The sequence below is a fragment of the Sinohyriopsis cumingii genome, unplaced genomic scaffold, assembly GCF_028554795.1.
Source record: "Sinohyriopsis cumingii isolate HCF-2022 unplaced genomic scaffold, ASM2855479v2 utg000160l, whole genome shotgun sequence".
In the NCBI taxonomy this organism is placed as follows: Eukaryota; Metazoa; Mollusca; class Bivalvia; order Unionida; family Unionidae; genus Sinohyriopsis; species Sinohyriopsis cumingii.
In genome coordinates, this window is record NW_028315873.1 from 6,211,202 (window position 1) to 6,225,985 (window position 14,784).

A 14,784-nucleotide genomic window follows, 5' to 3' on the forward strand; every position below is an offset into this window, starting at 1 on the left:
TGTTTCTGGTTTTAGCTATGATCGCCTCATTTCACATTGTCTTTCACAGAACATAAAGCATTCATCTAGTGAAGATTTGCCGACTTTGGTCAGTCCTCCGTCGGGTGGTAAAAGTAAGGCACCAACAAAGCATCCACCAGGACCGTCCCAAACATCACCGTCAGCAACTAACAGTGAGTATTTTTGCATAGATGGATATTTGCTTGTAGAACATTTTAAAAAAAGTTAAAGTTTACCTTGTGAATAAAGAAGCCAAGCTTTGACAATTAGGAATTAGGATTAGCAAGGTTGGTCCTGGCCTTTAAAATGTTGTAGCCCCAAAAATCGCCAACCTTAATATTTTGTCGTCAATTTTCATTAAATGTCGCCAGAGCAAGTAGTAAATATTTTTTCAAGTATGTTAATGTAATGAAAATTGAAAAAGAGTGAATAATTATTTCTTTATTGACAACAAGCAATACAGATATAATATTACAAAATAAATCATTACATGACTGTTGTCACCTGTAATAAATGCAATATCAAATGTAAAATATTGACTTTCCTGACATTTACAGTCTCTCTCTCTCTCTCTCTCTCTCTCTCTCTCTTGTTTTTTAAATAGGAACATCAGGTATTAAGCAAATCTATATTATGTATTAATATTTTCCAAATAGTAGTTTTCTAAGGAACTTCAGTTAATGACATTTTAATGCTAAAACCCTATGGTCATACTTTGCAATGTAAGATAACGGACATATAAAGCGACCTTCGATTTCATATCATTCAAGAATTAAATGCTTCAACTCCCCTTTATGGCTGTCTTCACAAAGTACATCACCATCAACCAGGAGTTTAGAAATTGATTTTTGCCGTACTTTACACGCTTTGTTTTAGTGAATTTCTTCCAAAATCCCAAGAATGAGCACTAAATGCTGTAGATTTTTTCTCGACAAACAAACTACCATTCCCACCAATTAAACTTACAGGAGTCAACACCTGGCATTCATGTACCATATATAAAAGCATTAATTACCATCATTAAATTAAAAGGAGTGAAGAAACATATCACAAAGCAAATTTGCCCCCCCCCCAAAAAAACTAATTCGGAATAAATGTGTTATTTAGTAAGCAGTGTTATATACATTAGTTAGCATTAAAATGTGGGAAATAGTTAGCACATGTATGGTAGCTTGAGACCACATTCGAACTGTTAACATAAATCCGCACCCATTTTAGGCATTGTTAGTTATAACAAAAATAGACATGGCTTACTTGTCAATCAATTGCTAGTGCTTTCACTAACTGTAGAACAGGCAGTTTCTTGAAATAATTGTAATCGGCTATTTGCGATGTTGGCATAATCTGCAAAAAGTGACATCGGTACAGCTTTAATTTAGGTTAGCTTCTCTGACACAGTTACATGTACAGTCATGAAACTTGATAGGTGAATTCATACCCATTTTAGGCATTGTTAATTATAACAAAAAAGGGCGTTGTTTATTTGTCAATCAGTTGCTAGTGTTTTCACTCACTGTAGAACAGGTGGTTTATTTGAGGTATGTAGAAGAGGCTTGAGTCTAACCTTTAGGTATTGTGCAGTTTGGGTACAGCTGACCATAATATGAAATGGGAGCATGTGGGGTGGGGGGAATAACACACTCCAGAGGGGGAAACAGCATGTCCTTTGAGAATTTCACATTTATTGGACCCGAAAAATTTGTGAATATTTAGTGAAAACGATGCTTAAATATGCTGCTAAAAACTTCTCGATGGTAGGTCCCAATCTGCATGTATTCGGATTCAGTCTCCCAGCTTGGTTTTTGAAAAGATTTATTTTTTGCATGACACGCTAAAATAACTGTATGGTATTAACTAAATTTATTCAACTACTGTTTGAATTCTTTGGTAATATTTCTGTACATTTGAAACTTCAACACTGAAGGGGTATTTTTCATTGGAACATATTCAGATTTATTGGAATTGAAAGGACTTTTAGGAGATAGGAATTCATTCACCATGCTGTAAGTTAATTTAATTCTTTTACTCCTGTATTTTGAGAAATAAATTATTTTCAGTTATGTAAAACTTGTTTGTTTTGTTATTTTTTATTGCATAGTTTAAGTCCCAGGAGTTTTTTATTTCATAAAAACATTTCAAAAATGTTATTTTATTCTAGTTTGAAATATTAATATTGTAATGTTTAGCTTACTTAAGTGTAAACCTCCTTTAGTATTCAAGTTCTCAGCCGGAAGTTGACTTTCACCGCCATTTGCCGTGAGTAATAAATAACAAAACGTTGTGGAAGTTGTTGGAAGTTTATTAATAAGTGAAACAACATTGTAATATTAATTCATTATTATTGACAAATCAAACAAAATAATATAGTTCAATTTATAATAGACAATTTGAAGTACAACAGGAAAACAAACTATGTCCATCAACAGAATATCAGCCGTCTCCCATTGGGTGTGGGTAAAGTGCGGATGTGAAAGTGTGAATTGGTAAAATGCGAAAAAGAGAATGCGAAATAGTGGATAAAGTGTAGTAAACAATGTGCAAAATGATGTAAATAGTCCGTTTATTTCATCACTCTACAAAAATCCAGGTTTGTGAAAATTGGACAGTGGGGTAACTAGGGTTGTACATGTCTTTCATCTTGCAACGGGTACCCGGGTGAAGTTTTCCATGGTTTTTGACAGCCCTGTCACAGAACATATGCTTTAACTTAGTATCGTATTTCAGCCACAAATGCCCAGGTTTCCAGATATTGAGAAAATTTTGGGAACTTTATATGGTGTTGCACTTGAAGCATTACTACCATCACTACATGTAGAGGATGTTGGAATGTCGGGTATAACACCAGGTTCAGTGACTGTGTTGTCTGATGAATTTTCAATAAATCCAGATGCTGTTAATTTTGTTAACTTAATCTTAGGATGAGATGATGAACATGCAATGGTAAACGTTTGTTTACGCATGATATAATTGCACTGTTGACAGTAAATAATTCGGATTGAGATTCAGAGGTAATCAGTTTTCTCTCAAGTTTCAGCAAAATTATTTTATTGGTGCATTAAAGAAAACAGAAGGATTAGCCATCATTCAATTAATTGTAGCTGTTTCTGTTCGCGTCTTCAGAGGTTGTAGGTATAGTCCGGTAATGTGACTGAATGTATGACAGCATACAGTATTCAGGCCAGATGTCTACATAAGCAGATTATGATGTGCCAATGCACTGTAAAGATGGGTTTGTCAATACGAACACGGGATTTGTTTATGTAACAGATTCCAGTGCATTGTGCATTCAAGTTTGTGGCTTCCTTTTGTGGTCCCTTCGACTGTCTCCACTCCAAATCCATGATTGTATTTACAAATTAAACAGCCTGAAAGTTTGTCACCCAAAAAATTGTCAGATTGTATATTTTGTCACCAATAAGGAAATAAATCACTATATGCGACATTGGTGAAGCCTAGGACGATCCTTGGATTAGAGACTAGATCTACAATTAGAGATCGTAGCTAGCTAAATACTGTATCGGCTATTAGGATTTATAAAAGGGGGAAATAATTTTGACATGTCCAGGATCTTCATTGCCATGAGCAATGGAAATGCACAGCTGGTGGAACATGTGACTCATACCTAAGGTGTCATTAGTTCGAACACCTGGGCTGACAGGCTGTTTTTTTAGTACCCTTTATATTGGTTATTTTGCCTGAACTTGGCTTGTTAGAACTGGTGCTAGTGGCAAAATAACAACTAATGTTATTTGTTGAAGATAGAAAAAGGTTATTATTATTTTTCATTAGTGTGTCAACTTTACCATCAAAATGTGACCACGCAATAATACCTTTTTATCCTACTTTTGTATTGAAAATTTGGATACCTTGTATGCCATTAAAAGAACTTACAAGGATGAATACTTGAGGATTTGCTATGCCCTTTGGACATTTTCTAGGATGATTGGCTCTAGTGAATCATGCATTGTTCTTTTGAAATAGATATTATTTTCAGTGCTTATGTAGAAAATTGACTGATTGATAGGCTGGTTGTTTGATTACTTGATTGGTTAGGTTAGACAGCTAATCCCTATATCATGTCATGTATCATTTTGATGTGATGTGAAATACAAGTCATAAACAGCAAATCAAGAACTGCTATTTCTACTTTGTTTTAGAAATGATATTGTTATCACTATTTATTCTGCCTTATTTGTTAAAAACAAACACTTCTCCATCCGAAATTGTATTTATGCAGTCATCTTAAACTGATTCTATCAAAACATTTTCTTTAATGATTAAGTTCACGATTTAATTCATATTCAAGGCATGAGAAATCTACTTGCCCAGTGCCAGGGACAGGCACATATGGAGGGCATGACAAAACTACATGCCCAGGGACAGGCACATATTCAAGGCATGACAAAATTACATTCCCAGTGCCAGGGGCAGGCACACATTTGGCTAAAGGAAGCCCAAGTGTCCAAATCTTGAGGGATGGGTGTTATGTTCATAATGCATTATGTTTTGCAAGTTTTGTACCTTGTGATATCACCAGAGTACAATGTGGCACCATTATTTAGTGTCATATGTAATGCGTGCTTCTATAACATTAATCCCTGCAATTCATTCATTTATGGCCCCATTATTTACTGATGTATGTACTGATTTTATCTATTACATAAAACACTGCAGTTTATTCAGTCTGTCTCTTACATCTTGTAGTCAATTTCAGGGTCAGTCTTCCATTTCTTTTCAAGGCTTTGTACTGCAAATATTTTCTGTGAGCAAGTTTTGAATAGGGAATACTGGGAATACTGGGCATATTGTTGTGAATGTCCTTCAGTATTTTGTTTGATGACCCCAAATCTTGATGCTATGGCACACTTTTTCATCAGCAACAGATAGATAAAACTTTTCATTGGTGAATATCCATCATTGTCTCTTTGCACTTGCAATGGCCAGGGTCATGAAGGTTGATAAAAATTATATATCTGGCAATGAAAATATCCAAGGTTTAAAGGTGAAGCAGATAGTCTAAACAAATACATGATGTTCACTGAAGCGTGTAGACAAATATTAAAACAAATACATGATGTTCGTTGAAGCATGTAGACAAATATTAAAACAAATACATGATGTTCGTTGAAGCATGTAGACAAATATTAAATACATGATGTTCATTGAAGCGTGTAGACAAATATTAAAACAAATACATGATGTTCATTGAAGCGTGTAGACAAATATTAAAACAAATACGTGATGTTCGTTGAAGCGTGTAGACAAATATTAAAACAAATACATTATGTTGAAGCGTGTAGACAGCGCATAGACAAATATTAAAACAAATACATGATGTTAGTTGAAGCGTGTAGATAAATATTAAAACAAATACATGATGTTCGTTGAAGCGTGTAGACAAATATTAAAACAAATACGTGATGTTCGTTGAAGCGTGTAGACAAATATTAAAACAAATACATTATGTTGAAGCGTGTAGACAGCGCATAGACAAATATTAAAACAAATACATGATGTTAGTTGAAGCATGTAGACAAATATTAAAACAAATACGTGATGTTCACTGAAGCGTGTAGACAAATATTAAAACAAATACATGATGTTCGTTGAAGCATGTAGACAAATATTAAAACAAATACATGATGTTAGTTGAAATGTGTTGACAAATATTAAAACAAATACGTGATGTTCGTTGAAGCGCATAGACAAATATTAAAACAAATACATGATGTTCGTTGAAGCATGTAGACAAATATTAAAACAAATACATGATGTTAGTTGAAGCGTGTAGACAAATATTAAAACAAATACATGATGTTCGTTGAAGCGTGTAGACTAATATTAAAACAAATACATGATGTTCATTGAAGTGTGTAGACAAATATTAAAACAAATACATGATGTTAGTTGAAATGTGTAGACAAATATTAAAACAAATACATGACGTTAGTTGAAGCATGTAGACAAATATTAAAACAACACGTGCAGTCCTATCAATGGATTCTCTTTATGAACTTCATGTTGAGTGCTTTATTAAGAAATTCATTTTCTAAAAATAAATGCACCCTAATTTTACACATCATGCATTTGGTTGGAAAGAGTGATCTGGTTTACTTTAGATGTAGGTGTTTTTCCAAACTTTAGAAATTTCTCAGATCCCTTTCATAGTGAAGTTTTTGGAAAGTAATTTATTTTCCCAACTGGAAACAATGAGTACCTTAAGTACTCCTATCGATTTTCACAATGTATAGTTTCCACTGTACTCTTTATTGGTTACATGACCAAAATACACAGCTTGCTTCTCTCCATCCAAAACTTTACACTTTCTATGTGATTATGTGTTTGTGTATATATAGATATATATCACAAACAAGTTTCTACTTGTTGATGTTAAATGCAAATATGCCTATTGTAAAATAGAGGACTGTTTGAATTGGAGAACCCAAGGAATCAAACATGTATTACATTTCTCACTTTTCCTAATCTGTCCAAAAAAGAAGATTAGTCACATCTCCCTTAAATTCAAGTCCTTCTAGACCTATGGTATTTATTATAATAAATTTTGGTAGACAGTTGGATTTATATTTTTCCTTCGAAATGAAAATGGTGGTCTAGATATCAAGCCCTTTCTTAATTTTTTTAAACTAAAAAAAAAAACTTAGTGCTAGGAGTACATTAAAGATATAATTATCACATCCTGAACACTATTGTAAACATCTGAGACATTTCAAATGAAAAGATTTCCTGTCCCTTATCCTTGATTCTCTGGTATTTTTAGCCCCCCATAATCCCTAAATCCCCTATATTTGGGGCCAAGAAAATCCATTAATCCTAGAGTGTGAGTAGCCTAATCCTTGGGATTTAGGTGCAGATAATCTAACTGGTTACCAAGGTAATAAACTCTCTGAGATTTGAGGAGGCTAAGTATTGATAAAGGGTTTAAGACATTGGTTTAATTTTGGCACAGATTTTTTTTTTTAAGCCACTAGAATGTGTAGTTCCAGATGTTTAGATTTTTAGGAATACCTGAATATGTGATTATTTTTTTTAGATTACTGCTGCATTCCAAATGTTTTTCTTTGGTTTAAACTGCATTTGTCTATGTCATTAGCAACTCAGTTAACGAATGAGAAAAAAAGCATAAAGAATTGGGCAAAGATTGTAAGCTACATGCATCTCAACACTGGGAAAGAACTTTTGTGTCTTTCGTTTGTATATGTGACTGATGTGATAGAATAAACAAATGCCAAGGAGAAAGGTACTTACAATTAATGAATATTATATATTTTTTCTTCTCGAAATATGTTAATACATTAACCCCTGGAGGTATTTGCCTGAAATTCTAGTAGGAAATGTATACTGGTCTGCCTTAGAGCTGAGACCAATAGTATAAAATCTGGACACAAAATTGGATTCTGACCACGGGTGAATTTTGGGTAGAAAACAAATCGGGTAAAAAAAAAAAAAGGTTTTTCCCCTCTGTATTTTGTAGTGCAACTTGAAATTCCAGATTATTTGGTATCGTTGTAGAGCTACATCTTTCTACCTTTATATAATACCACCTACTTTAGTGTATCATACATGACCTTGATGCTACAGAGCTCGGCAGTTGGCTACTACCTCCTGCCATGTGAACTCATCACCAGGGGTTAATGTGTTAACAGATGATAATACCATAGGATAACTGCTATGACCTCACAAGTATAGCTCTTCCAGGCACAGTGTGGTCTTGCAAGATGAGTGGCTTGATGTCATATTTTCAAATAGTTTCCAGGAAGTTCATGTGATTCACTTCCTAATGAAACATTCTACAAATACGGTGGGGGTTTAATCATGGAGTAAGCATGATGTCCTGTGTTACCTTCTTCGGTTTCTTTTATGGTATATCAAGATTTGGTAATCAAAACTCAGGAACATGCATTGAATTAATGCAATGTTGCCTTTTTTCTTTATATGAGGTGACCCAGTGGTCATAGAATTGCTGTGGCTGCAGGTTTGCTGTGAATGTCGTAGTCATATGCTGCATTCTGATGTACCCATTTCTTGATTCTTTTGTTGAAATGGAGGCCGAAGCCTGTTCTCAAAATCAACACAATATAAAGCTCCATCTCAAGCTCACATAAGGGATACATGTGCAAGTACAGCCTCCAAAAATAACAATCTGTTTTAATGTGAGAGGACTGACGGCCATGCCTCCTTCCATTATTCCAGGAAACCATTGGATTGTGGCTACCTCAACATCTTCATTACATAGCCACATTTTTGAGATGAAAGTCATTTAGAAAACTTCTCATTGGTTGCAGTAGAGTATGTATTGAAATGGAGTTTTCATTCTGTCCTACAAATCTACTGTGGTGACTTGCCTCATATGGCAAGGCAGAACTGAGTATACAGACCTATACTCTATTTTATGGGTTTTCTTCTTTAAGGCAAGTTTACAACGCCAAATCCATGTCCAGGTTTGTCATATTCCAGGCTTAATATGTTTATTAGCATGCTGGAAAAATCAGCTAATCCAAACAGAATGGTCTTATCACTCCTCTTATCACTCAATATATTACCAATAGGATTGGCCAGTGGTGGACCCATATGTGACAGTGTGGGATGTCAAACTCCCATCAATGGTCTTAATATATTACCAATAGGATTGGCCAGTGGTGGACCCATATGTGACAGTGTGGGATGTCAAACTCCCATCAATGGTCTTAATATATTACCAATAGGATTGGCCAGTGGTGGACCCATATGTGACAATGTGGGATGTCAAACTCCCATCATTGGTCTTAATATATTACCAATAGCATTGGCCAGTGGTGGACCCATATGTGACAGTGTGGGATGTCAAACTCCCATCAATGGTCTTAATATATTACCAATAGGATTGGCCAGTGGTGGACCCATATGTGACAATGTGGGATGTCAAACTCCCAACATTGGTCTCACTAGTTTTTGATCCCAGGGCCTGGACAGTCTGTGCTGTTTGTTTTATTATTTGAGCAGCTTAAATGTATATGCCTGCCCTCCAATTCCTCTGGTTCTGAAAGTGATACAGAAAGCAAGAGAATCCGTGTCATGTCATCCCATTTGCTCCACTCTAAAGGGGGATAATCTTGGATCAACAATCTGATCAATTCTGTCAGCAGGAAAGGCCAGGTATTCCCTCATTTCCTCAAGCAACCATGATGGCAGGGATCTTATTAAACAGGCCCTCTGGACAAACAGATCTCACAACCAGTGGTTGAGAAGTGGCGCAAGTGAGAAGGCCCTCCACTTTAAAGGCATATGAAGACAAATGGATTATCGTCACACAGTGGTGTGCAAAGAACACTATACCACAGCAAGCCACACTTCATCTACAGGGCATAGTGCATGCTCATTGCAGGAAGAAAGATCATGCCTCTTCTTACCCATCACAAACGACATCTTAGCACAGACACTTTCATCCTGGATAAAGCGGGTTATTTGTTCCACGTATCAGAAATAATCCAACACTAAATGAATTTGCTTCGTGTCTCAGCTCATGAAGTTAGGGCAGGCATATTTATTCAGAACTGTTCTCTTTTATAATCCATGCTGTGGGGAGACAGTAATTTTAGTTCACTTCTCAAGGTTTTATCTCAGCTTGAAAGGCTCAGTCTGGTGGGACCTACAGTCTGGTGGGACCTACAGTCAAGAACATCTTGATAAGGAAGTGTACTCATCAGGGAAATTTTTTCACTTTTCAACCGCTTCCCAACATATAGTCTATTCTCCAGTATCCATTGCCTCCGTGAAGTTACATCCATATAAAGAGTGTGCCTCCAGTAATAACTGAAGAGTTTATGAGGATCTGCGCAAATCTCTTATATCAAGAGGAGATCACTCTGCCACCTAGTTGGACAAAAACTTTTAGCTATTTGGCTTTTAAAAAATGAGTCTGGGAGGGCTGGATTTGTCGGGTACTAGTAGTAGTAGCAGTTTTCGTAAGGTATTATGCTTGGGTAAGTATTATTGAAGACACAAGTTTTAATTATTTTTTTTTTTTAAAGTGTTATCATGATCTATGACAGGGTTATTATTGAAGTAAATACATTTGCATTAATGAGGCAATCTTTCGCCTGATTGAAACATGGTAGAATTAATAAAAACAATAGAATATACATTTTTTGTTTTTAACAATGTTGCATATATCTGCTGGGTGTAATGTTGAGCTGTCAGGTTATGCAACCCAGTGAGTAATGTCAGGCCCACTTCAGCCTTTTGTTTTAAGTCTTTTTAGAGGAAAAGAAAAGTTGCATTACTGAAGTCTGATTATGAAAGAATTTTTCAAAGTCGATTAGTGACAAATTAACATGTTTATGATTGATTTCACTTTGAAAAGCATTGCTTATGTGAGATGCACCTGGACATTTGTGATAAGCTTTCTTTCTCTCCTAATATATTGTACATGTAGGAGACAACAAAGTACATGTAGGAGACAACAAAGTACTTGTCTTTTCGGACTGGAATGAGTGATAGTCCTGTATACTCATTACCTGTGACAGGTAACATTTTCTTGAGCAGTTTGATAAAACTTGACATATTTTGGTAAATATTGTTTTACAGGCAGTTGATTTTCAGTCCTAGAACAACTTTGTGAACAAGAACTTAATGGCAGGAGAATGTTTTTAGTATCATTGATAGGGTTAAACATTGCATTAAAACATGGCAGCAATTTATGATCTCTCTGTAGGGAAACCAATTACTGTCATTCTTTATTTTGCAAACAAAAAATTTGCGATGACTACATAGTATATATATTGAAAAGAAAATGAGCACCGTTTTATTTTTTCAGCTGTTACTTTAATAATCTTACAACAGTAATACTAATTAAAACTGATGCCATGATTTTTGTAACCATGTTTTAGTAGATCCAGGTGTCCATTTACTGTGGTCAAAACATCATTTTACCATGATTTTTGAACGGTTTTAGTACATCCAAGCGTCCAGTTACTGTGATTAAAACAGATATTTTACCATCATTTTGTACCATGCTTTTTCAATCTAGGTGTGGATTTACTTTGATTAAAACAGATCAATTTACTATGTTTTTGGTCCATGCTTCAGTACATCCTGGTGTCCATTTACTGTGGTCAACACAGATCAGTTTACCATGATTTTGTACCATGTTTTAGTAATCCAGGTGTTGATTTATTATAATTAAAAGCAAAACAGGTGCTTTGACACAGCCCTGCAGTAAACAGCTACAGACAATACAATGCTCCAAGCCCTCTTTCAAACTTTACTTGCCTTAGCACAACCTACTTATTTGTTGATCTGACAGGCACTGTTATTACTGTTAATTACTGCTAATACCATTGTTTTATTATTACTGTTAATTACTGCTAATGCCATTGTTTTATTATTACTGTTAATTACTGCTAATACCAATTTTATTATTACTGTTAATTACTGCTAATACCATTGTTTTATTATGTCTGTTAATTACTGCTAATACCAGTCTTATTATTACTGTTAATTACTGCTATTACCATTGTTTTATTATTACTATTGTTGTATCACTGTTACATGTGCAACTTCGTTCACTACTGCTGTCAGTACTGCTTCCATCACCACACCATCATAGTTTTGATGACTTTGAGGTACTGTGTGATAACATTTTTGATTATTTCGAATTTGAAGTACTGTTTAATACATTTGTCATGTGTGAAAATGAATGGTTGATCAGAGATGGTTTAGCATTGACTGGAAACAAAAAGTATGTGACTGTTGAAATTTGGGTGCAACATCCATTATGGAATGGAACAATACTATAAGCTTGTAATTGTCACACATTTGAATGCAGAAATAAACAAGAATCTGTTGTGGTTTGCTTTGAATTCTGTCATTAGCAACTGCTCAGTGATGTTTCTGTAATAGCTGTACCATAGTAATACTCATTGTATTAGATTTGTGTAAGACATGCTAACTTGAGATATTATAAAGGTTCCACTCCACCACTGAGATATTTCCTAATGTGTATTAATAGATATATTGATAAAACCTTAGCCATATCAGTGTTTGTTTGACTGACAAGGATTGTGCTAGCAAATGTTTGTAATTGTCTCTATCTCTGCTTCTCTTGATCCATATCATTAGAAGATGTTCACTGTACAGGCTGTTTACTTGACTAATTGCAAGTCATATTGGTGAGATCCTCATTTCTCTGTTTCCATACTATTAACTGAGGTTGACTGCCCAGGTCAGGTATTAGACTGGTCACTACATAAGCTGCAAGTGTTATGTTCTCATTTCACTGTATCCATACTATTGTCTGAAGTTGACTTCTCAGATCAAGGATTAAACTAGACACATATATGCAGTAAATCAGACTGGTTAGGCCCTCATTTCTCTGTTTCCATACTATTAGCTGAGTTTGACTGCACAGAACAAGTATTAGGCTGATCACACATAAGCTGCAAGTCAGACTGGTTATGTCCTCATTTTTATGTATCCATACAATTATCTGAGGTTGACATGGATTAGACTAGACACATATATGCTGTAAATCAGACTGGTTAGGCCCTCATTTCTCTGTTTCCATACTATTAGCGGAGCTTGGTTGCACAGAACAAGTATTAGACTGGTCACACATAAGCTTAAGTCAGACTGGTTATGTCCTCATTTTTCTGTATCTCTACAATTATCTGAGGTTGACTGTTCTGACCTCATATTCAACTTTACACCTGTTGGTTGTCAGACTAATAAGATCTAGAGATTAGGGGTTAGTGTTGCCAGGAAAAAGCATCCTGCAGTATATTGCAATGTTTGTTTTGTGGTATTTATCAATATTTATTGGTAATTGTCATGATTTATGATTGTAATGTTGCCTATTTTGTTCTGTAATAATCAGCAATTACTTTGCATGTAATAAAACCTGTACAAGAAAATAATAAAATCATGTTGCGCTTTATTTCACCAGAACACCCACTAAATATAATAATTACATAAATGATTTATTTCACCAAAACACCCACTAAATATAATAAATATAATAATTACATAAATGATTTATTTCACCAAAACACCCACTAAATATAATAATTATATAAATGATTTTTTTTCACCATAACACCCACTATATATAATAATTACATAAATGATTTATTTCACCAAAACGCCCACTAAATATAATAATTATATAAATGATTTTTTTTTCACCATAACACCCACTGAATATAATAATTACATAAATGATTTAGAAACAATAAACATCAACATTGAGTGAAAACTTCTAAGAGCAGAAAACAACAATTTGATGAGGAGTTACACTATGGTGCCGGATTAGGAAGGACTTTGGATTCAAAATTTCACGTACTACTTATAAATCATGACAAGTAACACAAATAAGTATTTAAAAAAATACATGTAATTATAAATTATCAAATTGACACTTGTCATTGATTTGAATTAATAATATGGTAAATTAGTAATATCAGTGATTCCAAACCTTGGGTGGTTTCAACACAGAAACACAACTCCGAGGGACAATCGTGATTTTATGTTCTTTTTGACTTTTAAATATATGTCTGGGATAATCTTCTCAGAGAACTTGTCTGGAAGATACAACTTATCATGAATCAAGCACAAATGCTGTGATGCAGTGTTTAAGTGTCCCTTCTTTGACAAAACACTGTATAGACACAGTCATAAATGATGAAACTGGCAAAGTCATAACTGATAGGGGTGGCTCTAGCATATCTGCAATTGTTGGTTGCCAACCTGAAACATTTGGTATATCTTTCCTGGAACCATCTGCTGTTGTTCCAGGGATTGTGTCATGTTGTTGTACAGTTATGGTGGCCATAAATGAATTGAGAGGTTTGTCATTCCACCTACATGTTTAAGTTTTGCACATATTTCACATAGCAACCATTTTGACCAGTGCCTAACTCCATTTTTAGTCTAAAATTATTCCAGATAGAACCGTTTGTTCTAGAGTATTTCATGAGTACATATTTAGAAGCTGCCACATTGGTAACGATGCTAAACCTAATGGAAGATGTTACTGTGCTCAAAGTTAATTCTGGATGGTCTAGTGTTGGTGAAGAAGAAGAAAAAAAACTGTTCTGGTATTCCTATATTTTTATCAAGATATAAGTATCAGGTGTCTTGTATTGCAATTTACCAGTACATTGTTATATCATTACACTTTTAGTAGAGATGATTTAATAATGAACTATCTTAATTTATAAGGGATTATGCTATAAATTAAATGGTAATTGCGAAATATTTTTACAGTAAAATATATACTTGTTTTCGTACAATGTTGGGTCTGCTGCATTATGGTTATCTAAACCTCATCCTACATGAAAATGACTAACCCTCAACATGACCACCATGGTGGCTATCTTGAAAATATTGTTCTACTCCCAAATTGATGGCTATATCAACGTGGTGTTTTCATCTGTAGACTTCTTTGATACCTAGTTGGTCCTAAATGAAAATGGTGCCGGTCGTACTTCCAGTATATCTTCTGTCATAACCTTGTGTTATTGCTGAAGAATATCAGGCATGGATTAATAAACCCACTTGCCTGAATTCAGTTCGGGTAGATTAACTACCAGGAGGATTTAACTCAAAGCAAGACCAATGTTAGGAAAATGTATAGGCAATGTTTTTGATATAGAGGATCTCAAATGGGTATTGTTTTAATATTGAATTTATGAAACAAGTTGAATAATATCAAGCTGTCTTTAACTTTGGTTCATAAAAGCTGGACATTATTATTAATATTAATCATTACTCATTTGAGATTCTGTTTAT

At 34.5% G+C, this 14,784-nt stretch overlaps 1 protein-coding gene across 2 annotated transcripts in view; it reads left to right on the plus strand.

Moving 5' to 3' along the window:
* The window catches only part of LOC149774693 (homeobox protein dve-1-like), a 149,873-nt gene that overhangs the window by 4,368 nt on the left and 130,721 nt on the right, over nt 1-14,784 (plus strand). For both annotated transcript variants that reach the window (XM_089944832.1, XM_089944831.1), the window contains exon 2: nt 50-173. In XM_089944832.1, coding sequence (XP_089800958.1) covers nt 50-173 — 124 coding nt within the window. The remainder of the gene's footprint in view (nt 1-49; nt 174-14,784) is intronic.